This window comes from Centruroides vittatus, unplaced genomic scaffold (genome assembly GCF_030686945.1).
Source record: "Centruroides vittatus isolate TY-2023 unplaced genomic scaffold, ASM3068694v2 contig_874, whole genome shotgun sequence".
Lineage (NCBI taxonomy): Eukaryota > Metazoa > Arthropoda > Arachnida > Scorpiones > Buthidae > Centruroides > Centruroides vittatus.
In genome coordinates this window covers 1,425,562-1,452,675 of record NW_027122566.1, presented here as the reverse complement: position 1 = coordinate 1,452,675, position 27,114 = coordinate 1,425,562, and the positions used below count along the sequence as shown (strand labels likewise).

The 27,114-nt window shown below is 28.8% G+C and overlaps 1 protein-coding gene across 2 annotated transcripts in view; it reads right to left on the bottom strand.

Annotated features, from left to right (window-relative positions):
• Window positions 1-1,089: 1,089 nt before the first annotated feature.
• The window catches only part of LOC136982919 (protein BANP-like), a 36,285-nt gene continuing 10,260 nt past the window's right edge, over window positions 1,090-27,114 (bottom strand). Inside the window, exons 1-11 of one of the 2 annotated variants that reach the window (XM_067279490.1) lie at window positions 26,858-26,960; window positions 26,606-26,659; window positions 25,411-25,730; window positions 19,939-20,114; window positions 15,297-15,340; window positions 13,434-13,505; window positions 10,186-10,261; window positions 9,350-9,513; window positions 6,030-6,165; window positions 2,582-2,819; window positions 1,090-1,697 (exon numbers count right to left, since the gene is read on the bottom strand). In XM_067279490.1, the coding sequence (XP_067135591.1) occupies window positions 1,548-1,697; window positions 2,582-2,819; window positions 6,030-6,165; window positions 9,350-9,513; window positions 10,186-10,261; window positions 13,434-13,505; window positions 15,297-15,340; window positions 19,939-20,114; window positions 25,411-25,730; window positions 26,606-26,657 (1,428 nt within the window). In that variant the 5' untranslated portion in view covers window positions 26,658-26,659; window positions 26,858-26,960 and the 3' untranslated portion in view covers window positions 1,090-1,547. Of the gene's footprint in view, window positions 1,698-2,581; window positions 2,820-6,029; window positions 6,166-9,349; window positions 9,514-10,185; window positions 10,262-13,433; window positions 13,506-15,296; window positions 15,341-19,938; window positions 20,115-25,410; window positions 25,731-26,605; window positions 26,660-26,857; window positions 26,961-27,114 lie in introns of those variants that run through there. The other variant, XM_067279489.1, reaches the window with a different exon arrangement.

Here is a 27,114-nt window from a genome sequence, read left to right as displayed (position 1 = left end):
CAATAAATTTGAAATATGGGTTTTTTTTCCAGTCAGAAAATTACAGAACCGAGAAACCCCAACAATAATTTAGAATCACCTTTTGTTTATAATCACAACGTTGAAAGTGTATTTAATTTATATTTTATTAATTGGCCTATTTTTTATTAATTGGACTTTATATAAGCCATTTAAAAATTCTAGAATCTGGATAAAGCAGTTACTTTTATTAATATTATCTGTAATATCATAGCAGAAAATTTTAAGTACAGGCATACCTTGCTTTAAGATACTTCATTTTACAGCACTTTCAATTATATTTACATTTATTGTTGTTTTGGTGCTTACCTTGTTCTTAAGCAGGTTTCCAGGAGTTTTAATTAATTTATTATTTTTCTTTTGAATCATTTTTTAGGCCCAGCACTAATGTATACTTAACAAATGATAGTGTAAATATGTTTTTAGGATTTTACATGCACTGGCAGGTGGAAAAAAAGGCTGTCTTTCACTTTAAGATGCTATATTTTTGAATGATAGTGGCTAGAACCAAACCTGCAGTATTAACCAAGGTAAGCCTGTATATTTATTTTTAAAAAAATAAAAATGGTTAAATTATTTATCTAAGACTCTTAATAACAAATATATATTTTATCTTTAAAGATTATATATAATTATATACAAAGAAGTACTATTTACATGAGAATTACAATATGTAATATTGCCATGAGCTCGAATCTTTCATGATGTAAATTATGTAGCAATATAAACAATTAAACATTTTTATGACATTCAAAATATTCTTCTATTTAAAAAAGTTCAATAAAATAAATAAATGTAATCTATTTTTAACTTTGTACCAAGTTTATTTTACAGAAGATATTTTTAATAATTCTTCAATTATTATTAAATATATATTTATTTATATTTGAGAAAAATCTGATATTTTATATAATATAGGAAAACTAAGTAATTATTATTAGTGTTTTTTTTTTTTTTAAGATTGTCTTTTACTACTTCATAAAAATTTAATTATAAGTTATAACCAGCTTTTATTATTATTTAAATTTCTTTATTTTAAGAAATTATATTTTTGTTTCATTTAAGGGAAATTCATTTTTGACATTTTTCATTAAAAAGTCTTAGATTTATTGAAAAAATACAAAAAGTATTTCAATAACTTTTTTAATAGCTATATGTTATAAACATAGCTACATAAATTCAATTACATATGAACTTTTTTTTATACTTAATATATAAGTTTTTCTTTTTTTTTTTTATTGAAAAACTAAATTTTAATTGCTCAATTTTTTAAAATGAGATGTATCAATATAGTAGAAAATTCTTTAGCAAAATGCTTTTTTAATGTTTTTTTTCTACTATACATATTTATTGACAATATTTACATCAATCACTTGTATTCTCATTTTCTTCACTTTAGAAGTTTGGAATAAATGAGAAACGTTGTATATAATAGAATGTGTAAAAAGTAACCTTTTTGAGCACAAGGAGGTAGAAGGAATTGTTCCTGTTGTAGTGCACAGGTAAACAATATTCACAGACAACCTAGGTTAAGACTGATCAGCAGGATTAGAATCCTGTAGTTCTTTCAGAACATCTGTTCCTGCAAATATTTGAATTTGTTGAGATTGTTGCATCTGAACAAATTGTTCTGGAGTTGCATGAACAACTTGAATCTCTCCATGCTCTGTTTGAATTACCTGAAATTTTTAAAACATGTTTTAAAATCTCAGTTATTGGGTAAATTGAAAATAATAATTATAGTTTTATCTTGTTATCCTAATATCAAGTTTTCTTTTTTATTACATATACAAAAATAAGCAGAGTTTAAAGTTTGTCACTTTCTGTGCATTTTATAAGACAAAAAATTTTCTCAGATAAGTTGTTTACTGTATAATTTTTGATTAAAGAAAATGCTAATGGATCTAATATATACTTTTAAAAATATTTTTCTTAGAATTTCAAAAAATTGTAAATTGTGATGATTATAACACTGTTATTTGATTAATTTTTTAACTGCTGAACTGCATATTTTTTAATCTGCACAATAACTGATTATTCATATAAAAGATTTTTATTCCAGTCTTTGATCTGTCTCTCCTCATATGTCAAAGACAAACTGCATCATTACGATCCATCCTTGACAATGATGATTTTATATTTGAAAGCTTCGTCTGTAAAATAAATTTTATGTAATCTGGAAACGATAAAATATTGCTACTATATTCATGATATGCCAAAATTACAAAAATGACATATCCTCAGAAAGAAAAATAATTATATATCAAAAAATTAAAAATCTTATCTGAGACAGTGGTGAAGTACCTAAAACAGCACATAAGAAAATACATTCTTAATTGCTAAAGAATAAACAACCACTCACCACACTGGGATATAGTTAATCACGTACTCCGAACAGATTGTTTTTGTTTGTTTTCTTTATCTGCACACCGTAATCGGTTCGGAGTATATGATTATACATTCTTAATCCTTGCCCATTTTTATGTATGTTTATTTAATTTTACAATTTAATTAAATAATCCAATTATTTTACATTAAAAAATGTAAATTATTAATTTCTAACCTGCTGTCCTCCAATAATATGATTTAATGGTAGAGAAACAGAAGCACTATCAGTTTGATGAAGTTCCATTGGAATACCATGATTAAGATTAATACTATTATCCATTCCTAATTCTGTTTCATTGGCTGAAATTGAATGTAAATCATCACTGTCAGACTTTGTCAAGATAACGGATGGAGATTCAGGAGGGGAACCCATTTCACTTCCTGGCATCAGATGAAGGTAAGAAGGTGGTAATCTAAATAATTTAAAGTAATGTAAAAAATTCATTAAGAAAGTAATGAATAATTACAATATCTTATATAACCTACAATATAACTTATATAATAATACAGTATAACTAATATAATATAATAATAATGCTATTTTCTTATTGCATTGAATCTAGATCAAACATTGTTTAATAGCTTATTGGAAAAGTTATGTAGTTTAATTAATGAGAATAAAATGCAAATAATTATTCAATAGCTTATGTATATAGTGATATTAGGGTTATCTTATGAACATGACAAACAGATTTGAAAACTTCATGAACTTTTGTACATACACTTGGTTCCATTGCAGTGTCAATGAATTTTCAGATTTTTCTTTTGATCCTCTTTTAATAAAATCTATCTTCTTCTATTTACATATCTTTGCATAAATTTGTTCCATTGTATTTTACAGAAATAGTAACAAAGATTAAAAAGTTTTTTTCACATAATGAAGAAAGTAATTCTTAGTAGAGCATAACAATTTAATATGATTTATTTCAAAAGATAATAAATATATTTTAGAAAAATGGTTAAAGTAGATTATAAATAATATTAATAAGATTTTTTAAATTAAATACTTTCAAAATATTCATATATACAGTAAGGAGTCATTTATCCGAACACCGGTTATCCGAACACCGGTTATCCGAACGCTTTCCAGTCGGACTGTGTTGTGCTGAATCGAACTTTTTTGATACTAGATTTACTTCTAAAGTATAATTTTTTATATTTTTCAATATATTTATTTTGTTTGTACAAAATAAATAAATAATTTTTAAGGATACAATAGCTTCAATTATTATTATAAAAATTTTCGTTAGGCTTAAAATCGACGAAAATTCAACACAAAGTGACATGCAACGGAGAAAAATTTCAACATCGGACAGGTTAATATATTTTTTCGTATATAATCGGTTATTCAAACAACCCCAGTCCCCAATTGATTCAGATAAACGACTCTCTACTGTATTAAGTTTTACATTAGAATCAATAAAGTAAATTACTGGTATTTGGGTGGAGAGAGACTGATTAAATGATAACACCACCCCAGTTGATTTTAGCCTGTTGCATATCATCATTTATATCATATGTTCTTGATAATTAAAATATTTTATTAATTTACTATTTTCGAAATGAAAGTAACAATGTGAAATATGTTGTGATTTTTGGGAAATGTGTTGGGTTGGTCCAGGATTGGCAGTTCCTTTGCTAAAATGAATTTTTAAGGTCACTTGAAAGGAATCGATGGGCTTTTACAATTTTTTTAAAATAAAATACAATGAATTAAGTTTGTAAGAAAGTATACAAATAAAAAAATTCCTGAAAAAGTCTAGTAAAAAGAAAACAAAATTCAATAACACTGCAAATCTAAACACAAATGTGTCTACTAAAGCTTATACAGATACAATACTGCCACAAAGTTTCCCTTTTATTTTTAAATCAACATATACAGTCAAACCTGTTTTTATGCGGGGGATAGGGACCGCATTAAAAAAAACGCATAAAAAAAAATCTCACGAAACTTCACGAATGGCTGTAAATAATAGTTTTCGCAACACAATTAAAAAATATTTTTTTTATGCGGTCAACAGGGACCACATAAAAAAAGTCTCACATAGAAAATAACTCAAAACCGTACGAAATAGAATTTATTGACAACAGATGTCAGCACTTGACTGCATCGTCTGGTCTATCGTCTGTTTTACATATTTTTGTCCAGGTGGTGTTTTGTTGACTTAAAAAGTAAATTATTTCATTTTTCGCATATTCATGCAATAATATTACTATAATAAGTGCATTTATGCTATAATAAGTTTATTTAGCTATAATAAGTCAACGTAAGACATGACGAATCGCACGAGACTAGTCGCCAACTATACCGCACAAATTAAAAATTCGCATTAAAAAAATCGCACATAAAAAGAGCGCATAAAAACAGGTTTGACTGTAATTTGTTTCAAACATTAAATCCTTAAACTAAAACATACTAATGTGATAAGTAGCTATTATTAAAGCATGAAAACATTGAATCAGAATCAACATAATAGAGTAGCAGTCTCATGAAGAAGTAGAGGATAAAGAGCAGAATCAACATAATAAAGAGTAGTAGTCTCAGGAGAATTTCTGAATCATAATAATGAATCCTATACTTTCAATGCAGATACAAAATCCTTTAAGATAGAAACTTAAGCAAATTTTTTTGTTAGCTATATAAACAATTTGATAAATATTACTAATCAAATGTTATAATCAGATTGTTGTTGGAATACTATGAGGCTAATTAACAGATCATATATTAATCAGATTAGTATGGTTATATCTAAATTAATTAATTGGTCTAGAAACAAAGATTGGAAGAAGGTTTGGATAATGTAATTTGCAATACATCTGCATGATAAGCAGGAGTTGCAGATTTAAGTCCACTCTAGAGTGATCTTTTCTTCCAGAATATTCTAAATTAAATTTATTTATAGAATGAATTACATTTTGCTATTAATCGTTTAATTATCCTAAATGTTGTATTAATAAGCCTTTCAACTGATAATACAATCCAAATTCTTTCCAGTCTTTTACTAAAATCTTTTCTATGGTGTTTAGAAACTCACAAAACATTTAAAGCCAGATTCAAAACCTTGTTCGTTACTTAGTAACTCTTGAAAATTAAATATACCTCTCTTATGGATCAACTATACCAGATAAAATCTGTGGAAATTTAGTCATCATTGTCAAATGATTGTTTCAGTATGAATAGTTCATTTACATAACTATAAAATTTACATCCATGTAGGAAAATACACACAAGTTCTGCTATATTTGTAATAAGATTTGATATAGTACGTATTATAGATATTACCGAACGATGGTTTGCAAGTCATCTGTCAACTCTTGAGATGCTGTTAAATTTTGTTACTGTTGTTGAAATGCTATTGCTTTTAATTTTTCGGAACGAGAACTTTCTATCACAACTACCAGATTTTTTTGACTTAAGTAACTATCAGAATTTAACTTTATAGAAGTTTATATCACAAATATACTCATGCAGTTCTGAACTTGTTGCAACTGTATCTCTCTTGATTGATTTTGGTTCAGCTAAACTTACAGATGTAAAATGCAAATGATCAACTTCCTAATAATGCACCATTTGTGATAAACAACACCTAAATTCTAATTTGGAATAAGTGTATTTAACTCACCTGTCACGAAAAGCTTTAACAGTCAAAGGCATCCCTTTCTGTTTTCTCCTAAAAGCTGTTCGGCATTTTGAATCTAAATTCTGTTTAATTCTATGCCAATCTTTTTCTGTGATATTAAATTTGTAAATCAAATGACCTAAAAAAAAATATTAAGGTAATTGATTTATTTTGTTATTAGTATTTTAATTTTAATAATTTGATAAGTCACAAAATACAAAAACTTAACTCTTCAAATAATAAAAATCAGTTTCAGAACAAAATTTTAAATAGAAAGTCATACCAAATTTTATAAAGTGAACATTAAATTTTAATTGTTACATCGAAATCTTATATAAAAGTAGTCTATTCTTTTTTAAAACATAGCATTCTTTCTATTTTCAAATTTAATCAAAAAATTCAAATTTTACACAGCTGATTTAGATATAATTCAAATTTATATTTCTGGCTAAATAAAATTACAGTAAATGTTTTTATTTTTTTCTGCATTCAAATATTTTCAAAAATTTCAAGAAACAAAATTTACAAAATTACATCAAACCACCAAATTAATGTCTTACTTTTTATAATCTATGAAACCTAAACATAGAAATAAGATGTTTTTTTACAATTTTAAGAATATTTATAAAGTTTTTAAATCTACTATTTCACATTTCAATCAATAATCCATTCTTGTTGCTAAGAGTTTATACAATCATGAATGAGAATTTAAATATTTTATCATTAGTCATGACTGTATGAAATTTAAAGAACTTTTACATATTCACAGATATAGATTTTTTCACTTCATGTTTTTTTTTTACTATATTATTACATATTCTGAAATTTACAAATTTTCCCACTAGACATTTTTGAGCAATTATTCATTTCTATTTCTGGATTGAAAAATTAATTGCAAAAATTTATAATTTCTATTTAAATTAAGCAGAATACAATATTAGAAAGTAAAGTACTTAAATTTTTCTTATACTGTTGGAACAACTATTAGCCAGTTGAAAATATTTACATTAATAATTGCTGTTTAATTATGTACTCATTGACAAAGAAAAAGTTACACAACCAAATAGAATGGTCCATTTACTGCAAAACTCAGTGTACAGTTATGTCTCAGATGGTGTATAAATGATTACAGTTGTGATCCAATTGCACAAAAATGCCATCAGAATGCCTTAAAATTATTATTCCTGGTATCCTAAAAAAAAAAAAAAAAAAAAAAATTGAAGAAGCTCACTATGTTTCAAATTTTCAGTGTACAAGTACCTGCTATTTGGAGGTCTTAAACACAAGACAGGTTTGTATTATGCAGTCAGAGACATTATGCAAATTGACATTTAAGAAAGTTGCATCATTGGGCTTGAGGAAAACAGGATGATTATTTCACCAAAGTGCCCTCCATCTAGGCTCTTCTGACCTGTGTGGAGGTGTTAGGTGCAGTGGATATTTGAGGATGCACATACATGGTGGGCAGATTTTGGACACCCTAGACAGACCATCAGGGAAGATGACTGCCTGATCATGAGACAAGCACAAACAGCAGCAACAGTACCTTTGTGCATTATCTCGAGACAATGAATCCTTGCTACAGAATCCTGCCTCTTTCCATACATTTGTCAGGTGATTAGCAGAGGAAAATTTGCATATATGGTAACCGGTACATGTCTTGCCATTTGCCATTAGCACCCCCAACTTTGTCAGCTTTATTTGCAATGGAGCTGTGACAGAGAAGTAAGAACTGCTGAGCAACTCCAGAAGTGGGTCTAGAATATGTGCACAAAAAGAAAATTTTTATTTTGTATAGAAGAAAATAATTATAACAATAATTAAATGTTGTAAAAAGAAACCAACAAAGAAACAAAAAAAAGGAAAAATGAATATTTTATGTCCATAAAAGGACATGTCTGTAGAAATTTCCAAGAAAGTCAAACTACTCAGGTTAAAACAATAGATGAATTTGAGTACTAAGATCGAACATCTTCGATAGGAATCAAATTGTCAGTCAGTGTTGACTCATCCCACAATCTGGGTTCCAATCTTGTTATAATTCGTAATGAGGGAGGACCAATTGGAGAGTGGGGGCAAGTTGGCATTGACCTATCGAAATGTTCAATCTGGAACCCAAAAGAAACTTATAAAAAACTGCGCAAGTCAAGGATGGGATGCACTCTCTCTCAAATCTTGGTTCTTGGTGTGCCTCTATGGGTTTTTGTGCTCCTGGGATTCCATAACGAAAGTTATTTTGACACCTCAAGATTTGGTCTTCACTCTCCCGTCCCATCCCATCAAGAATCATCCAGGTACACCTAATTGCTGGAAGTCATGTTTTCACGTTGTGCTGAGTGCCCTGGGGCCATCACTCTCAACCTCTCAATCATCAGAATATCTGAACTTTTCATACAGACTTGTTTCCACCTTTGGATAGGCATTACGCCTTATTATAAAGATAGTTGTAAGAAATTTTAGTTTTTTTTTAATGGTCTGACAATGAGGAACCCATCTCTGAGAGTTTTTTTCACGTTACACATTAGTCGTGACTGAGAGACAATCCTGACTAACGCAGTTGGTCAGTAAACTTCACACTGCTACAGACTGGTAGTGTATTGATTTTAGCAACAAATCCTGTTAGTTTGGGAACAGAAAACCATCATATTAGTGAGGAGGATCACTGGTGAATGGTTCAGTCCTCCTTTTACTATTGAGTGCATACTGCCCACTTTTGGTATGATGGGCTGGAGAGCCATCTTGTAAGACAATCATGCAGATCTAGTAGTGTTGCAAGGGACACTGATAGCACAGTGATATATTCAGGAAATCTGGCAACGTTGTGTGTTGCCTTTTATAGCAAGGCCAAACATCAATTCTCCAAAAAGATGTACAGCCAACCACAGTTGGCTGTACACAGCTAGGATTTCCCAAAAATTTCTACCATGTTGCCACACTTCCTTTGCCTGTCTGATCTCAATATTTGTTACCCATAAGATAGCAAACTGGCTTTAGCCATCTATAAATATGAGAGATCTGGAATGGCAGATCCAACATCTGCTGCAGAATAGCATAAGATGCCTGTATGTCTCCATCCTGACCATATTGCCACATGTATTCAGAGGAAAGAGGAAAGCCCTACAAGGTACTAAAAGCTCCTTTAAACTGTAGCATTATTGTAAACAATAGAAAATTATTCTTTTGTTATGATATTGTAATCATTTATTACCATTGTCATTACATTCATACTAATAAAGTTTCATTTGATTTCAATGCTGCCTTCTTTGTGTGTAACTTTTTCGTCAGTAAGTTTGATTTAAAAAAATTTAATCTTAATAACTTACACCTAATTCCATAAATTTTTAATGGATCCAACTGCTTTTTCCCATGCTTTCCAGTTCCAGAAATATTAGAACAGGCTTGAGTTTCTCGATCAAATAAATAATCTAATAATGTCAGTGCTAATTTTTCTGGACTTGTGCAGCTTTTATTGACGTTTTCAAGATCACTAAATGTCAAAATGAATTATATAAATTTCTATGAAATATTAAATCAAATTTCTAAATCATATTAAATTTTTAAACATCAAGCATTTAATAAACTTCCTAAATTAACATAGATATAATTTTCATGCAATTAATGAAGAGTAATGAGAAATGTAACATTTCTGTAGATATTTATTTTTTAAAACATATACATATTATTATTATTTATTGAAAAGATGATTTTGATTTAGAACTGATTCTCATTGCATAAAAACAAAGATAATGCTGAACTAAAAATAAAGAACTGCATTGTTTTTGAAACTCGTAATCAGACCAAATAATAGAATTTTGGCCAATGAAAATCATTTTATGAATTTTCATTAACCAGTACTTAAATAGCAGTAATTTTTATTTTATGAGAGAACAAGGAAAAGATTTTAAATTGTTTCTTCTTTTAACATTTTTTTTATCATCAAAATCATTTTTTTTTTGTTATAATGAAAGTAAGATTACTTTTAAAAAGTAAAAAGATGTAATATTAACCAATACACTTACCCATGTTGCATTTTTTAAATAATTAACAACTAAACATGCTTTTCCAAACATTAAAAATTGTTTTATTGACAATCTCAAACATCAACATTTCAGTTTAATGTTTATAATATATATATTTATAAAGAAAAAATTAATTGTACCTTGGAACAATATGACATCGGACCCTCATTTCAGGATTTTCAGGATCGCCTAACCACGAACCATTTGGATAATCAGCTAAATGAAAATATCAAAAATACTGATATGAAACTGTTTATTAAAATAAAAAAGTTTATTCTTCAATTATTTCTAGAGTTAATATTTATAGTTAAAAGGACTTTAATTTAAAAAAAATCATGTTTTATAATAGAAGTCTACAAGATTTGAAATTGAGCTAAAAGAAGAAAAAAAAAACAGATAATTCTGAATAATTTTATTTCACTATGTTGTTAAATGATTGTACTAATAAAGATATAAAAAATCCAAACGAATAATTTCAAATTTATACAAATCCCTCAAATAAAAGGTTTGTTTGAATTTATTAAATCTAAATTTACTGATTTTAAAATTTTGATTATACTAAATTTTGGTAATAAGATAAAAAATATACTTTTATGAAAAAAAAATAAATAACAACAATAAAAATAAACAGGAGAGTAGCCTTTTAGAACAATACGGCATAGTATATAGTTTCCATATAATCCTGTTACATATACGGAAAAAACAGGATATTCAAGAGGAAAAGACTATCAAGCAGCTTTTGTTTACAATAATGTCAATCGCAAGTTTTTCAGCGTGTCACACAAAATTTGTGTGGTATAAAATAATAATTCTCTTACAATACTTGTTTATGAAACAAATTCATATAATGGAAAATTATTTGAACATATTTATAAACAAATTTGGATAAGGTAATCAATATAAGTAACGATTTGAATTTAACTACAGTTTGGAATGAAATATTATAAGAAAAATAACAAAATATTTTTAGAAAGTTTTTAAGTCTTAAGTCATTTTGAGTTGAATAGTTTTTGTAAAGAGAATTTAAGAAAAAACATTTGTATGAAAAGAAAAATTGGTAAATTTAAATAAAAGATTATTAATTTTATAGATATATTTAATGTAAAACTTTATTAAAGTTAATTTTGATATTGTAAACATATTTCTAGCTCAATCATGTAAATTTTCCAGAAAAATGATTCTTGTTTATTTTTGTATTTTGTAATGGCATTCCATTATAATTTAAAATGCAGTAATACATTAACAGAGAACCCCCCACTTTCTTGTACAGTAGAGCATCGATTATCCGACCCCCGATAAACCGACCGCGTTCTAGTTGGCAAATTCAAATGTCTGCTACTGATGTGGTGCTACAATATTTGGTTATGTCTTGGCTACTTTAATATTATTTTTGTTAAATTTTTGCATGTTTTAGCTGGCAGCACTGGCTCGACCATGAAAGGGAGGCTAGTATTTAAACCAGGCCTAATACACTATACTAATAATGTATTTTTTCATACTTTTCAGTTATCCGACCAACCCCAGTCCCCAATTAAGTCAGATAATCGATGCTCTACTGTATGTTTATTATAGAAAATCAAATTAAAGATGTGATATGAAAAAATGTCATTTTTGCCTTTAAATTAGAAACGTTTAGAGTATAATTTAAATATTTAATTTCCACTATTTATATTTTAAAAAAAGAAAATGAATATATTTTTTAAAAGTTTGTTAACATGCAGATTTGTTTAAAAGTTGCTTAATGAGTAAAATAATTTAAAATTTTCTCATCAATAAACATAAAAGTAAAATTATATTAGTAATATTATATAAAAGTTTATGTTATATTTAATATATTGTATATAAGAATCCTGTTAATTCTTTTTTCTATAAACTTTGAATGTCCAAATGTATCTGAAAATTAATAAAGATTTTTAATCCAGTTTCTGAAGTGCTCTGATTGTGAAAGTTGTTTTAAGTAAAAAAATGTTTCCTGGTACACACATTTCAAATATATCACCTCCTCCCTTAATTACAACTTAAAGTCTAATTAACCAGCTTATTTTCAGAATATAATTTGACTATAATAATAATTCAGAATATAATAAAGTTGCTGATCTGATATCACACTAAAGTTGTGTATATAACAATTTGAAATATTGAAAATCCTTCTAAAAGAAAACTAAATATTGTAATGATTTAGATTGTGAGCTGATCTTTAAATCAGCTCACAATCTAAATCATTACAATAAACTACAGGAAATGAACTTATGCTTCAGTTCCTGTATATTAAAATGATACATTTAAATATATATATATTTTTCCTATAGAAAACAAAAATTTAATTTTATATTATAATTACTATATTGTGTATTATTATAAAAACATATAGTTACTTTATTTTTACACAAGACATCTGTAAAATTTTTAAATATATTCCCTATTTTATTTTAAAATAAATAGGAAAAATAAAATTCTTAACTAATGTCATGCTAATAGCAATATCAAATGTATTCTTGTTTTAAATTTAAACATGTTTTTTAAATAAATGCATACTATTTACAGTAGAGCATCGATTATCCAAATACCAATCAACCGAAACATCAGTTAAACAAAAGCATTCCAGTCAGCAAATTCAAATTTCCGCTAGTGCTGTGGCATTGCAATATTTGGCTATGTCTTGGGCTATTCCAATATTATTTTTGTTGGTGTGCGTGTTTTAGCTGGCAATACTGGCACAACCACGAGAAGGTACTTAAGGACGTGCCAGTATTTGAACGAGGCTTTTTCCCCCCATCATGAGTGGTGAGCTTTGCTTGTTTTTGTGTGGTGTTTTTTCTGAAGACTGTGTCAGGTTGTGTGTCGTGCTGAATTGGAACGTTTTTGATACTAGATTAACTTCCGAAATATAATTTTTTTTGTTTTTATATTTTTCAATATATTTATTTTGTTTTTTGCAAAATAAAGAAATAATTTTTAACTATACAATAGCCATGATTATTATTTTAAAAAAATATTTGTTAGGCTTAACATCAATGAAAATTCAATGCAAAGTGACAAGCAATGGAGAAAAATTTCAACATGGGATATGTTAATATATTTTTTCGTACATGATCAGTTATCTGAACAACCCCAGTTCTGAAATGTTTCGGATAAACAATGCTCTACTGTAATTATATAATTATGGAATAATCATGAGAAATTTAGTATATTATTCATATAAAACAAGATTAATGTTTTCATTTTCCTGCAATCACATTTTAATCAACTGCCAGATAATCTGGAAATAAAACATACTTTAAATTTGACATTCTTTAAAGAATATATAAATTTCTTGAAGCAGATGCTCAAATTGGATTAAATTTAAGGCTTTGGAAACTTTAACAAATCTTTCATACAGGAAACTTACCTGCTGAGTTTAATGTTATAAGTTGAACATTCGATCCTACTGAAGGACTTGATGTATTTCTTGAAACTGTTTCTAAAATAAAATAAATAATTACTAAATATAAATATATAACAAATAAACTTTAAATATTAAAAATTATTTCATTGCATGAAATTAACATTAAAAAAACAGTTTATCATAGTGTATATTCATTTCTTTCTCATTATTTCAAAAACATTACTTTAAATTTGTTGTAAAAGCAAAGTTATTTAAAAATTAACAATTCTAAATATAAAATTATGTACTCATCAATGTGAATGTGCTAATTGGTTTAAAAATAAACTGCCAAATTAAAAAAATATACTAGAATTTCTGTAGTCAGAAAATCACAAAATGAACTGTATCAAAGCCAAATTCATTCTTCTATTGAGACTAATTACATCCAAAAATTCTAGAGATTATATAAGAAGCACTATTACCTTCATTGTATAAGAATCAAATACTTGTATATGATTCTTATGTAAGTGTTCTAAGATAAAAGATTGTTACTTTCTATGTAAAGATATGAGTATAATCAAACTTTGCTATTTTCTAACTTATGAAAGCTATCCTAAAAATCTTTTTACTTAATGCAATTGATTCTTAATTATATGAAAAGATCATAAAATGAATCAAACTAACACTTTTTGGAAACATTTCTGAACTATAGTTATAAGACCATTTTTTTTATCTTACAAATATGCAACATTTTTCTACTAGATATTCTGAAAATGTGAAAAAGTTTCTCATTTAATTTAAATATAATTAATATAATAACTAACAACAGTAAAAAAATTTTAATGGTATAACTTATACGACAAATTATATATGACAATTTTTGTGTGTGAGTAAACCTACTAGCTGAAATGCAAATGATTAACAAAGCTTGCAATGAAGTTTTATGAAGCAGAATTGCAAATTACTTTACAACAGCAGTTTGATTAATAATTTGTTGTTGAACCAAACAAATCAGAACTTCTAGAAAAATCCATAAATTATATCAAAGAAGACTGGACTGGTCTCAGTACAGCAATGAGTGATAAAATGTGTCATTCAAAAATTTTGTCAACATTGACAATGATCTAGCTGTCTGAAGACTTATCTGAAAATGATTTCATTGCTGAAGTAGAGCTAAGTATAAGAAAAAAGCAATGAAGATGAGGTAGAAACAAATATTGTCAAGGACAAATATCCTGCCACTCTTACAACTACAGAAGCCAAAAAAGCTCTTAGTTTTTAGAAGCTTTCTAGAAACTGCATCAGTCATTTTAAAAAATGCTTTAAAAGCAATGCTTTAAAAACAACTGACTACATCAAAAATATTGTTAAGCAATAAGCAAAAATTATTGACAACAATCTCATGTAACAGTATAATACATAACTTTTCCTCTAATACTTTGATATTTTGTGTGTATATATATATATATATATTAAAATGTAATGTATTTAAATCTAACTAAACTGTTTATATTGTTACAATTCATTAAAATAATGGTAGTTTCCATAACTAAAATTTAAAGTCAAAATTTTTTCTCTATCTCTTCAACTTTGAGTTATTGAGAGTCTACTATACTATGTATATTAAAAATATATATTTTTTTAATTCCATTTTTACTGATACTTCTTTCAATACCCAGTATATCTTTGGAAACTTATACTGAAGAATTTAGATAGGGACTACTTAAATGTACATCAAACTGTTTAAAGTTTATATTAATCATAAATATTCATTGCTACATTTAATTTATAAAAACTATTTTTTACAGTGATTAAATCTTATAAATTTAAACATTTAAATTAAGTAATAAAATTAAATTAAAATATCATAAAAATACTAATTTATACCTGTTTGATTTGAGGGTGGTACACCTATTATTATTGTTCCTGTCCTGAAATATCACAAAATTTTTTTATTATTATATAAAATCTACAAATTAATTGCACATTTAAAACCATACATCTTCATAAATAATTAAAATAATAATAATAATCACTGTTATTAACAAACACAGTAAGATCACTTATGTAATAAACATCTCTGTTCCAAACACTAACATAAAAAATCAACAAGTACACTTGTGCAAGAAATAAGACAGATAGGGAGGATGAATAAGATATTTAATGTACTTGTTGTCCTCTCTTCTACTGGTGTTATACCACATAACTATACGAAAGTCTAGAAATGTTAAACCATAATAAAAACATATACACACACTACAGAAAGCTGCAATATCGAACACGTCCCATTGTTAGAAAGTTTCTAGAGGTTGATACATATACAGTAGAGCGTCGATAAGTGGAACGATTTTCAGTCGGACTGTGTCGTGCTGAATCGAATGTTTTTGATACTAAATTTACTTCTAAAGTACAATTTTCATGTTTTTTATATTCTTCAATATATTTATTTTGTTTATACAAAATGCAGAAATAATTTTTAACGATACGATAGCCTTGATGATTATTATAAAAATTTTCGTTAGGCTTAAAATCGACGAAAATTCAACGCGAAGCAACACGCAACGGAGAAAAGTTCAACAGGAAGCAATACGCAACGGAGAAAAATTTGAACATCGGACAGGTTAATGTATTTTTTCGTACAAAGTCGGAAACTGGAACAAATCATTAACTGGAAGGACCCCAGTCCCCAATTGGTTCCACTTATCGACGCTCTACTGTACTAACAACACAGCTTAATGTTACACTTGTTTCAATAGCTATGCCTTAATTTTAGTCTGGCAGAGCACTTGGCACAGTATCAGCTGAGCATGAAATTCACAAAATAATAATAATAGCTATTAATACATATGTCATACATAAAAAACTGACACACAAACTGTAACTGTATACTAAACAAACAACTTAACACCTAAATGCAAATTCCAGCATATAATGAACAAATAAACTTTAATGTTCAAATGTTTTCGGCCGTCTTTCAGAGGTCCTTGTCAGGAAAGAATGCACAAAACAGAAAAAACAGTTCTATCCTTTGAAAAGTTTTAGCTTTCAAACATAGCTGTGTTCCAATATTTTAAATGTTTAAACAATGTTCAAAACAAAGATTGTTATGTATTACAACATATAAATAAATTATTTTTTAAATAAAGCTATAAATAAATTAATAATAATATAATATATGGTGTTGTAAAAGTTAACCCGATGTTTTAACATATAAATGATGTTCGATAAGGAAATTGTTTTCTTTACATTTCATAAAGATAAATGCATAATCACACATCAAAATATAAATCGAACTCACTTGTGCCTATTGACCGGTGTGAAATAAATAACTTCAATTCAACGAACGTTTTCTGGAACGCCTTCCGTGTCCTTCTTCAGGTTAACTGCTGGATTCTATTATTTTTAAAAAACTGCGTTCCGATCTTTTAAGAACAAATTCAAATGAAGATAGTTCGAAAGCGCGATGACCATCGCGCATGCGCTATATCTGTCGTGCTCCTTGTCGTACTGTATCATATTCTTTTTAATCTTTTTATTCTTTTTTATCTTTGGGTCACATGATTTCATGTGTTATCGGACCCAAATAAATCTTTATGCATCCTCTTGTAATAAAGTTTGCCAAGCAAGCGAAAGAGTTATCTCGTCGCGTGAATTAATGCATGTTGTTTTAGTTTGCGCTTTATGTATCTCTATCGCTTCCAGCCATTTGAGATGTTCCATCCGAGTCGTTTTAGTTATTAGCGTGGCCCCCGCGAAGTCCACATTAATGCCCGGTTCAGAAGCGTACACTGCAAGCGACGTGGTAGCTCTGTTGTATCTTATATCCGCCTCATGTTCTTTAACCCTGACTTCCATAGAGCGTTTCGTTGATCCTATGTAGATCAGATCCCTATTAAATCTCTCGTCCTTTATCGGGATTCGGTATACGCCTGCCATTCTATTCGGGTCCGATGGGTCCTTTCCGTTACGTAACAAAGTGTAAATGGTTGGGCCTCTCCTATAAGCAACGGTGACCTTACGTCTCCTTGCGATAGACGCGTATACGGATTTCAAGGTCGGGTTATATGTGATGGGTATTCTCTCCACCTCCGTATTTTGGTTGTTAGTTTGTGCCACTGCAGGTGCGTTTTGGCTCATTCGTGCTCTTTGGCGTTCCGCCATTCTTGGAATAATGTTGCGGTAGCCGTGTATATCCGCAATCTTCTCAATATGTTTCAACTCTTTCTTAAGCGCTTGTTGAGTGGAAGAGTGCGTGTATGCCCGTCTGACCAATGATCTAAATGCTGCTATTTTGTATTGGATCGGGTCGCATGAGTCACTCGGGATGTATGTGGGGCTTGCACATTGTTTGCGATACACAGAGGTATGGATGTTGTGCGAGTCAATCCTGATATCCACATCCAAAAAATGCACATTGGTATCACTATGTTGCTCAACTTCGATTGACAGACCATACGTGTTATCATTCATCTTTTCTACGAATTGCGCCAAGTTCGGTGTTGTCTTCCATACGATGATGACGTCATCTATATAACGTCTGTATAGTAGGATATCGTTGGTGAATCCCGGGAGTGTTTTGGATTCGAGTTGTCTCACCACCAACTCACACAAGTCCCCTGACAGTGGACTTCCCATCGGGACACCCCGCGATTGTGTGTATGTTACATTTTTAAATTGAAACACCGACCCGTAACACATGAGGTGCGCTAATTCCAACACATTCTGGTGAGGGCTGTGTCATTTACTTTCGTAAACAGGAAGTCTCGAAGTGCGCAAAAGCACGGTGGTATCTTGATGGAAGGATACAACGATTTAAAATCCAGCACCGTTATGTAAGCTGGGGAGGTGATCTGTTTCAACTGAATGATTAATTCTTCCGGATTAGAGATGGTGAACTGATATCCGCTCATGTGTGGAACAATTATGTTGTGAATCGCTTTTTCCAACTTACGGGTGGGAGCCTTGGTTTTATCCACAACCGGACGAAACTGTTGGCCTTCTTTGTGCGTTTTCGCGAACGCAAATAATTTGGGTACGTCCGGGGTATCCATTGTGATGTTCTTTAGTTCTAGCTTCTTGGCCAATTTCGAGCACGACAATCTCTTAACTCGTGAATGTAGTTTTTCTACCCAGTTACTTCCAACCTGATTGCATTGAGTTGCGTCTATGTATTCCTTCAGCCCTTTCTCGTATGTTTCCCTTTTCATGATTACTATGTTCTTGGTTTTGTCTGCTCTGGTGATCGTGACCTTGTTCAGACGTGCCCATCTAACCGTGCGTTTGATATTTTCTCTCAGAACTAGAAGTTCCTTGGAACTCCTGTTGTTTTTAATTTTGAGTGTGGCTACCCATCTGTAGTATTCTTTCTGCGTGTCGGTGAGGCCTCTTATCAATAGCTCTAAATCCGGTATCGTGGATGTGAAAGTTTCTGCATTAGGACGTGTCGGTGCGAATGTTGGCCCAAACTTGAGAATATCCTTGACAAATCCAGGGATTTGTAAATTATCCCACACAACGTACGGGCATTGATGTTGTCTTTGGTCTTTAGGGATTTGGAACCTTAAAATCCAATTCAGTTTCTTGCTGTACCGCTTTCTTAGATTCATTCGAAGTCTATCGGCCATGTTTATGATTCTATTATTTTCCATCTCCAAAAGGCGGGGGTCCTGTTGGAATAATATGTTTTCAACTTGTATTAGTTTCGCTAGACTGGAAAATACTAATTTTTTGGTCGTCTTTATGGCCCTGTTCAAACACATCCATCTGACTTTCTTCTTTATGCTCTCATTGCCTGGCGGTAGGTGGATGCGAAATATTGTCATTGGGCAACACATAGGATGATGATACACATCAAAAATTATTGTTATGCTTTGTGGCATTGTAAATAATACTTCCACAATTGTGGAACCGGAATATAGTTGGAGTTAATGCAACTGCCCTTCATGCCTGCTATATAAATTTCAAGAGTCTCCAACGTACGTAAGTCGTGTTTGTCAAAAGCCCTGTGTAAAAGAGTAGCTTCATCCCAACAAGGAGAAACCCTGGGTTTGGTAGCATAATGGGCTAGTGCATTATTATATTTCCCCTTGGACACATCATATTTGTGGTCCCATATTCTAGCCTCTAGTGATCTGTATGTGGATCTGATGTATGTTATACATCTATTAAATCATTCGTCCTGCAATGGAATGTGGTACACTTCTCGTTCTTTCTTGTCATCAGACATGTCTATTGAGCCAGAAAATGTTCTGTTTTCTCTTATAAGTTATAAGTTACACAGTATCCCAAATGAAGCATTCCAGAAATGTTTGAAAGATGGAGGAAATCTTGGAAGAGCTGTGTTTAAAGTGAAGGGGACTCTTTTGAAAATGACAAGGCCAGATAGCTTTTAAAGAAAACGAAAAATTTTTTATTTAAAATATTCAGGAATTTACTGGACAGATCTTGTTATTTCACTGAAGCATATACCAATATTAATTTTATTCATAGTTTTTTTATTATTATTATCCAAATAATTATTTATACTGACCTTCCCTTACTAGCTGATAAAGTAAATCGATTACTATAACCATTTTCCCTAATTTGACAAACAACACTTTCAACTTTTTCTTCTAAACATTGGCATCTTGAATTAACATTCTCTACTTTTCTTTCTATATTCTCCAGTCTTTGGATAATTGCTTGTTGAATAGGTGCCAGAATTTTCTGTAAAATTAAATCATATATTTCATAAAAATAACAGTTATAAATGTATACATATAATGATATATTATTTATACAAATTCACATAAGACCTATTAAACCTTATAGTGAATTAGATGCACATCCAACTGAAAATTTATCTTTATAAAGAAACAAGTTATACTAATGTTACTAGAATAAAAACTTCATAAAACTTGCAAACGTTTTTTCTTGATTTTTTTCCTATACACATACTATGAAATAAAACAAAACTCAGTAGAATAAATTTAAAATATTTTTGAAAAATCCCATGAAATTAATTCTGATTTGTGTTAAACAATTATTTACAGTCTTAAGGGTATTACAAATAACTAGTACTAATTTTTGATAAACTTTTGTATAAGTCAATAAATGAAAACTTTTGTATAAGTCAAAGAATGAAAACAGGTACCGTTAGGTACCTGTTTTCATTCTTTACTGACTTATACAAAAGTTATACTGTTAGGTACGGTTACAATAATCACACTGATTTATGATGTTAAGATAAATACAAATAAGTCAATATTACACTGAATTCATTGTATGCAATGTCAAACTAAATTTGTACATTCATCATAGCCATAGACAATCTGTGTAGTGGCACCAGCAAAACTGTGATGTTTACTATTGATATTGCCTTTGTGACACCAGTGCACTTGCATTTCATAGACAATGTACCCATAGTGTTGTCTGTAGATTTATAATATATGCTAAGCACATTGCTATAGCAGCAACAGTGGACTTGTTTATGTAAGTAACTGATGTTGGCACCAATGGAATTGTATGCTATATTATCAATGTTGCCATAGCAGCACCTAAAGAGTGCAAAGAATTAAGATATGGAAATATTCCTGTTTTATTATCAAATGTCATTATTGTAGAATGTCTACCTACAACAATAATTAAACAAAATGGTCTATTTTATAGTTGTTATATTATTAATTAAAAGCAATATTTTCTTTTAAATCAAATTTTTATGATTTTACAATGCATTTTTGTTGCATTATCACTAAATCAAATATTTCTTATGGTAAAAAAATAATATCTTTTAGAATACATTATCAAAATAAAATAGTGTGTAAAAATTTATAAAAAGTATGAATTATTCATGTAAAACACTTCTTTTGAAAGTATTTAGTATATTAAATCCAACAGAAATTCAGCCAAAGTCCTGATAAAATAATAATGACATAACTTGAAAATTTGAGTCTATTGTTTTCTGTTTTAATGCAGATATTTAGATCATCAGCTTTAAGGTGCTTTCAGACAATCCACCTGTCTTTCCACTCACATTCATGTGTACTAGCATCTCAGACACACCATTAAGTCCATGTGAAAGGGATGTGCCCACATAAAACTCACCACTTTTATACTGTAGTACCATAACTTTGTATTTAAGATATTTATATTATTTTTCTTAATAAATAGTATTATTTCAAATTTAAAGATTAGTTTTAGATGAAAAAATTTTATCAACTAAATAATATTTAAATTTTATATTTCTTCATAATATATATTAGTAGACAGCTGGAAAGCTGAGTGGTTAAATGACAGCCTACTGCTCTGGGGTTGCCAGAGATCAAATCTAGAAGAGTCAAAAAACCCCAGAAATTTTTTGTGGTGTGTCTGTCCTGAATATGTTGGGTCTATGCACTGTGATATACGAGGTATGAGGATTTTAAAAATGGTCTTTTCAACTATCTTGGTGCAATTTTTATAAACATTTATAGATTTTGTTATATAAATTCATTTTTTGAATATCAAAAATTAAAAATATAAAAACTAAAAAATAAATGAGATGATAGTTTCTACTACTTTTGAGTTTACAAATTCAAAAAATATTGAAAAGTAGCACATCCAAACAAAAATACCAACTGACCAGTGACAAAATGCATAACCCTTCACATTTCCAGCTGGTAGCTTTTTCAAAATCACCTAATAAAACTTGGATTAATTGTTTGATGTAGCAACTGAAAGGCTTCTGCGTGAAAAGTTCTAGGCTAAGAACGACCACAACTTGTGACAGAGAACACTGACTCCCAGCTATAAATGCACACCATTAATGCCTATCTAAAAGTATATCTTCAAAATACATAGATTTCAATGAGATGATGAGTGGATGCAACTGAGTAGTGCCATTCAGTGGAGCAACAGTCACCAGTCTGAAATGTTCATAACCCAAAGTATTTCAGATCATCATTAGAGAAAGAAATTATTGGAAAAAAGATTCATAGTACTGAATTGATTATTATTAGCTTTCTAATTTATATTGCTACATTCTAATATCAGCTTCTCAGGCAGATGCTTCAATATCACTCTCTCTGTCAGAAAGATAGATGAAACAATTCTTTAATTTAAAAATTCATTTAAAAAAAAATTGTTTTATCTATATCTGATAATCTATTTTAATATTTATTTTCATAAACTTTTTAGTTAACTGCCATATTTGTTTACAGTTTTTACCTTTTTTATCCATTTATAATAAAATGTACTGTAATCTCTCACACTCTAGATCAGTGGTTGGCAACCTTTCTGACCTCATGGACCACTAAACTCACAATTTTGAATCCCGCAGACCACTGTCGGGAATTTTTTTAAATGATACAAAATCTGTAGAATAATGATCATAAAAGTTCAATTTTACTATATTAATATGAAACTCCCATGTTTAATTATAGCAAATTAATGCAAGCAAGCCTAAAATTCATTGCTGATTGTTTGAAATAAGTTTATGGGTTCTTAGCACTTTTCCATGAATGATGACAATCACACTCACAATATTGTTTATTGTTCATTATTTATTGATAACAGTCACTTTGTATTTGGTTTTAGATTCGAAAAAAACCTCCAATGAGTGAAAAAAACGCAACTAAGCATTTTGCATTTCTTTCATAATACTTTGCATAACCTACAGTTGATCAATGTCCAAATTTCTCCATGGACCACCCAAATTTTCTCATCAGTTGCCGGACCACTACTCTAGATTAATCTAATCCAGTTATTCTCAAAGAGAGTGCTAAAAGACTCACTGGAAGGCAAGAGATCAGTAGAATCATTGGAAAACAGGAACAAATTTTTTTTTGGTTTCATTTTGAAACAAAAATATTTATTATTGATCTTCAAATAAATTCATTGTACAATCAGTTTTGAGACAGAAGATTTTATATTAATTAATAAAGTACTTTAAGATACTTTTTAGAAAATATTTTTTAATTTATAAAATGCATGCTTAAGTCAAAAATATTTTATTAAAATTTATTTTTCAATGTTTTTGATTTCAATTTTTGACTGATTTTATGGTGGATTCTAAAGAAACACGTGCATTAAAAGCAGACAGTAGTCCAAAAAGTTTGGAGAATGCCAATTTAACTGATTTATTATTATCCATCTCCAAATAGGTACAAGGAATTTTCATTTCTAATATTAGCTACTGTTGGCTCCATATCCTTTTTTACATATTCACATTTTTCAGTATACATTGTTTTCTCCTTTCACCTCTTCTAAAATTCTCACTTCTCTCCACTTCACATTAATGCATATTCTATTGCTGTCATCATATTCCCTTTCTTGTAATCCTCTCTAAGTTCATTTGACCTGGTCGTCAAGTTCCTTTTTTTATTGCAACTATGTAACATACATCTTTTTCTCAATTTTCGTCTATTGGCACTATATAAAATTTCATTCTCTCTTCTATTGTTCTCCTCTCTTTCTCTTCTTTAATGTATCAAATAAAGAGGTGTTTCTTTTGTAAACAATTCTTTTAATTATCATAATTTCTAACTTTCTATGAATGATTTACAAGCCCACTTGAAAATGAATTGTAAGAGACTGATAAATTAGAGAGATATGTGTGATACAAAATATTTTATTACAAATAAATCTGAAAGATAAAAGTTATAAAAAATACAACAGTTAACTTTAAAAATTTTAATAAAAATGAACACAATTATAACATCATGTGACTTTCTCACATTGTGATAGAATTGAGATGAAGCTGGAAAGAAAGAAGTGATCCTTGAAGCATAGAAGAGGCAATCCTTATACCTGACAGGTGTGGACAAGTAAACTTTGTACTTGCCACCACAAAAATGGTTTTCTTGTAATTGCCGGCCATGGGAGAGACGATCCTTGCACTTGCTGACATGGAAATGCAATCCAAGAACAAAGCAATTCCTATTGATTGCCTTGTTTTTGTGTTTTGTTCATTTTTCATGCTTATTTTTCATTATGACCACACAATGCTAATTTTATTTTTGACCCCTAGGCCCAAATTCCGTTACATGTGCTCAGTTGTTTCAGAGAACATGGACATTGTCACTTTAGGCCTAATATCCCTGTATATCGAAAATGAAATCATGAACTCCTACTATTTACATTTAAATGGACTCTCATTACATTTTTGGGTTCCTCCTTGCAATTAATGAAAAATGGAAAGTTTTATCAAAATCGGCCCATTATTTTCTAAGATTGAACTCAATTCTATAAGCCCATAGAAGGCATGCTAGCTAGCAACTGTGGAACATCATGCATGATTCATGCAATATTGCTTTGTTGCATACACTCATGCTACAACCTTATATCTCAAAAAAAAAGGCACATGCTCCCATTTTTTATTACATTTTTGGATTCCTCATTGCAATTAATGGAAAATGGCAAAGTTTTATCAAAATCAATCAAACATATTTTGAGAACAAACACAATTCTAACCACATAGACTAATGCTACTCCTCAAACATTAAAACTTAAATACAAATTTTAAAAAATTTCCATCATATACTCTGTCCAGCAGAACATTATCTAACATTGAAACATCTGCTTGAGAAGCTGCTATTAGATTGGAGCAATATAAATTTGAAAGCCAGTATTTGAATTCAGTGTTACATACCTTTCTTCAATGATTTCTATCTCTGATGATTGGCTGAAAGACCAAAATTCTCGAGATTAAGGATTGTAGTCTAAATGTCTCCAATAAAATAGAAAATTATAGCATTTAAAGTTTGTTTTAGTATTAGTTTTAAAATTTAATAGTAGATATTCTATTTAGAATTATGCATTAAGATTTTATTTTGCGCAGACAATTTAATTGTAAAAATGATTTACAAAGAATGATGTCTCCATTAAATTAGGTATTATATTTAATTTATTTAGTTGATATCATGTAAAAACCTTTAGTAATAAACGTAAATGGAATTTTAAATAAGTATTGTACTTTTAATATTTCATGACAGAAAATATTATATTAACAACAAAATTTATATGTAAATAATTTAATGTCACTTACCTTTAATGCTTCATTGGTTAAGCAATTTTCTGTAGATATTTTTTTACGTTTTGGATTATGCTCTATATCTGATAATTCATTGTTACATATTGCTACATTTGAATTTAAATTATTAGAAAATGTAAGAAATGAATTATTGTCAGCATCTTCTATATCTTCATTTTTCAGTCTTGTTACCAAATAATCATTGTTTATTGCAAGAACTTTTACAGGATGGTTTAAATCAGGCATATTTTCAGAAGTTAAAACTCCAACTTCTTGATTCATTACTAACACACTTGTAGTTATAGGCATATTTGATATTCTGATATTGTCTGAACCTGTAAAATAAAAAATATATATACACCCCACAAATTCACTTATCCATGGTTATAAAAGTGTAAGTGATTTCACACCACATTATCTGATTTGCATAGAGATAGCTATGAGCATTAGCAAAAAAATTCTGAAAAGCATCGTGCTGATATTTCTCAGAAATGTCCATCAAAGAGAACTGCAATCTTGTTTTTGTATTTTCAACAATTGGCAGCAAAGAAATTTGAAAATGTTAGTGCTTAAACAAGTGCTAAACTGAAAATGTTTTGTAATATCCTTAATAGATAAAATTTGTGTTCTTGACTTGTTTTATTCTGGGGATATGGCAGCAACCATGATATATTTTAAATTATGTATAATTTTATGTTTAAATTTAATCATTTAAATAATGTTAGTTCATTATTGTAATTTTCATATTTTATTCAAATTATTAATTTGTCACTACAAACAAATTATATACTATGTAAAATTCAAACAGAAACAAAAAATATTTTAAATAAATATATAACTATTTTTTCAACTTTTCAGGTAATCTTCAGCTACATTGACACTATAAAGATAAACTGAAAGATTGATAAATGTCCTATAATTATTAAAAATACATTTTACTGTTGTTTAGCTATTAAAATATTTAAATTTTAGATGCAGAATTTTATAGTAAATACAGTCATTAGTTTCAAATATCGAAGACAGTATGCAAAAAGAAACCTCAAAAAATATATTTTGTCAGTAAATTATGAATAATGTAAATTATTAAAATATATTTTAAGAGTAAATATAAAATGGTTATTTTAGTTGCACATTATTTTTATTAAGAAAATATTATTTCTTTTTGTTTTTAAATTATTAAATATATTTCATAAGAAACAAAGATACTTACTATTTCTTTCATTCAAATCAAGAGATGAAATATTTTCATCTGTTTCAGTCATTGCTCTGTAAAAGAAAATCAAATCTATCATTAATTTTACACTTCTTTCTTTAATGATTTAATTAAAATATTCTTATATAAATCTTTCTATACTAAGAAACTTTCATTTTTTAATATATTTCAGATGGTTTATAAAGAGCTGAAAGAAATATAACAGACAATTAACTAATGATGATACTTCAATAATAATGAATAAATAACCTTTTATAGATATCAACACCAAAGTTCATTTATTCATTGTTTTAAATAAGCCAGATGGCAATTTTCATTACATTAATAAAATTCTTAAAACTTAATATGGAAAAAATTCTAAAAAAATAGTTACAAAAAATGGTTAATGTTACCTATGGTAGCGAACATGGCAACTCATCTCTGAAACAGTGGGGACGCACATTCTAACCTAACCTATTCTAATAATTTGATTGGCAATAATTATGGTAATTTATTAGAATAGGTTA